Source organism: Trachymyrmex cornetzi, unplaced genomic scaffold (assembly GCF_001594075.2).
Source record: "Trachymyrmex cornetzi isolate Tcor2-1 unplaced genomic scaffold, Tcor1.1 scaffold602, whole genome shotgun sequence".
NCBI classification, from domain to species: domain Eukaryota; kingdom Metazoa; phylum Arthropoda; class Insecta; order Hymenoptera; family Formicidae; genus Trachymyrmex; species Trachymyrmex cornetzi.
The window spans coordinates 4,272-7,270 of record NW_017299918.1 but is presented as its reverse complement, the minus strand read 5'-3'; the positions used below and the strand labels follow the sequence as shown (position 1 = coordinate 7,270).

General features: G+C 27.0%; 1 protein-coding gene across 4 annotated transcripts in view; it reads right to left on the bottom strand.

The window, feature by feature from the left end:
• Window positions 1-683: 683 nt before the first annotated feature.
• The window catches only part of LOC108766510 (UPF0428 protein CXorf56 homolog), a 3,217-nt gene continuing 901 nt past the window's right edge, over window positions 684-2,999 (bottom strand). The window contains exons 2-4 of one of the 4 annotated variants that reach the window (XM_018515844.1): window positions 1,555-1,768; window positions 1,201-1,429; window positions 684-941 (exon numbers count right to left, since the gene is read on the bottom strand). In XM_018515844.1, the coding sequence (XP_018371346.1) occupies window positions 795-941; window positions 1,201-1,429; window positions 1,555-1,768 (590 nt within the window). In that variant the 3' untranslated portion in view covers window positions 684-794. The remainder of the gene's footprint in view (window positions 942-1,200; window positions 1,430-1,554; window positions 1,769-2,999) is intronic. The other 3 variants (XM_018515845.1, XM_018515847.1, XM_018515848.1) reach the window with 3 other exon arrangements.

Below are 2,999 nucleotides of genomic sequence, written 5' to 3'. Positions count from 1 at the left end.
CCCCCCCCCCCCCCTCTCTCTTTCTCTCAAAGCAGATAGAAAGATAAAGAATGGACACATATGTACTTAACGAACAAAATTTTGATTACGTGTATACATAACATTAATGTCTGGCAGTACTGCACATGCAGCATCTCATAATCCATAGATAAAAACGTGGCCAGTGACAGAATTATATTTAGATAGATAGCTCTTCCATCCTATGACGTAAATATGCCATATCAATTCGAAATTACTTCTTACTAACTAAATAATAATGTATTATATGCTGTTTAATTATTACACTAATTGAAGTTGCCATTGTACGAGCTAATTCCGAATGCAAGCAAAAAATGTGGCTTTTTTTGCTTGCAATTATTATTTATCGATGTATTGTATGTAACTGATATATTTATTTGTTAAATTTCTATCTTTATTTTGCAATATACATTTTTATTAAATATTTGTATCTAGTCATTTGTATATTTTGAAGATTTACTTTTTTGTGTAATGTTAATAAATATATCAATATAAGATTGAATGTTTATTATTATGTTTTTGAGAAAAAACATAATTTTTGAAAAATATATACTATTGTGAAGAGAAAGATTACAACTTTTTCCACCAGATTCATTCAAAACTTTTTGAACCAGATTCATAAAAATTATAAAATTGCAATGTTTGCACATTCTCAAATTTATTAAGTGTTACAATTTTTTCGTCCAAGCGCAATAATACATGTAAGAAAATTAATTTATTTTTAACTCTAAGCAGTAAATTAATTTACATAATTACGATTAGTTCTTGATAAAAAATCAAACATCCAACAATGTTCCTCTTGGTCTTGTTCGCTTTGAATCTATTTCAGTGGATGGTATGGCCTTTCGTTTATTCATACCTTTTCTCTCCAATTGTTTTTCTATGATACGTGCATTGTTTGCATAGGAGTCTGCGACTTCTCTCTGAAATTCAATTATTTTTAAAAATAAAAACTTTATTATAAAAAAAAACGAAGAATATATACAGGTTGATTAAAAAATATCAAACTCAAATAACGCAAACAGATAAACTATATATTTTAAGTAACTACAATTAGAGTAAAAATTTTAACCATTTAACATTTATCTAATCATAGCTACCTATAACCATAAGAGAAACTTTTCTGAATATTATATCATAAACTATAAACTGCTTGATAACATAAAAATGTAATTGACATACTGCTTCTATTTCATCCTCTTCTTCATCAATCGTGGATACAGTAACCGAACTGAATTTGCCCATATTTTTGGTGTGCTTTGTAACCATTATTTTTTTAGGTTTCTCAATGGCCACTTGATTATAAATGTCTGTCATAGGGCCTTCCCCAGAACTTTTTATTACCGAATCTTTTACTACAAATACTACATTTACTACTGGATCATGTTTATAATACAGCAATAAGCCACATCTGCAAAACATTAATTGTATCAAGATATATATTGAATACTCTTGTTCTTGCAAAATATTTTTTCAGTGTTTTTATAATACAAAATTATTAATGTATTCAAAATAATTAATAAAAGCTACAAGTACATTTCCATTGCACTTATGAATAAAAAATATAGTGCACAAACACACATATACTTGTACTTTTTACACTTTTGCCTATATTGTTTTTCAATTCCCTCTGGACGTTTAAGAAATACAATTTCGTCTCGTTCCGAAGTCATTTTGTGAGCATGTTTACTGCCATCAATTACTCTTGCTCCATCTCTTTTTCTTAAAGGTAATTTTTCAATGGCACAATCTATAAATAAACGATTACAAAACATACGAACACTAAGAAACATTTTATAGTTCCAACAATAATAAACGATTAAGACTGTATAATGTAAATATACAAGTAAGGAATAATACCTATAACGGTCAAAGCTAGATCTTAAGTGCTTAATACTTTCATGTGAATTTATATACTATATATGTAGTCATTTGAAGTACACACTGAATTTTATAGTTTTCTTGTTTTTTAACGATAATAAAACAAAAATTATGTTCAACAATTGAATAACGAGGCTATGTAACGAGTAATGTAATGTATAATGTTTAGTGCAATTTCACTACACCATTAAATCTAATTCAATCTAAGACACATGAAGCGACATCACAGTTTACAGTGAAAAGTCATTTTGTAAATAATGAGACCATGATAAGCATGTTTTATATTTTCCAACGATTTTTTGTACTGACAAATGTAAGTTTTTTTTTTATATGAAAAATTAATCTTACTAAGAATTAATCATCATAACTTTTTATAGACAAAGAACCAGAAGAAAATATAAGTAAATTCACTATTTTAATTCACAATGATTTCTATCATGGACCGAAGTATTTTATAATCACATGACGAAAATATGAGATATTTGAATAATTAGATTTCATTCTACAGCCAAGTTTCAAAAATTTGGTTTTATACATGGACTCAGTAATTGAATAAGTTCGAAAATTCGAATCTAATGATATCAATAGATGGGATTTTTATCAATGTTTAACAATTATTATATTTATATAGTAGAATAACAGATTAGAATGACTGAAGAAGACTAAGCAAAAGTCAAAACGTTTTAGATTGAATTATATTTAATGGTGTAGTAAAATTATACTAATAAACATTACATATATTACATTACTCGTTACATAGCCTCGTTACATAAAATTATTCAATTGTAGTTGAACTAATCACACGAGCTTTTTATAAAATTCAATAAGTTCTGTTACTAATAATTTTGATATTGATATAAATATCATACTTGAAAATAAATCATTTTATAAGAATTTTCTACAATATTCAAATAATAGTCCGAAATTAAATTTAACTCTATACACAAATGTAAAAAAGCTATAATTTATAGGTAAAGGTGCAATAAAGGTCGATCCTCTTAAAAATCGATGAAATTATGCTCATTCGACGCGTTTTTCCATAAAACGAAAGAATCTGGTAGAAAAAAGCGCCGCTCTGCCCCGCGAACCGAGATATTAAG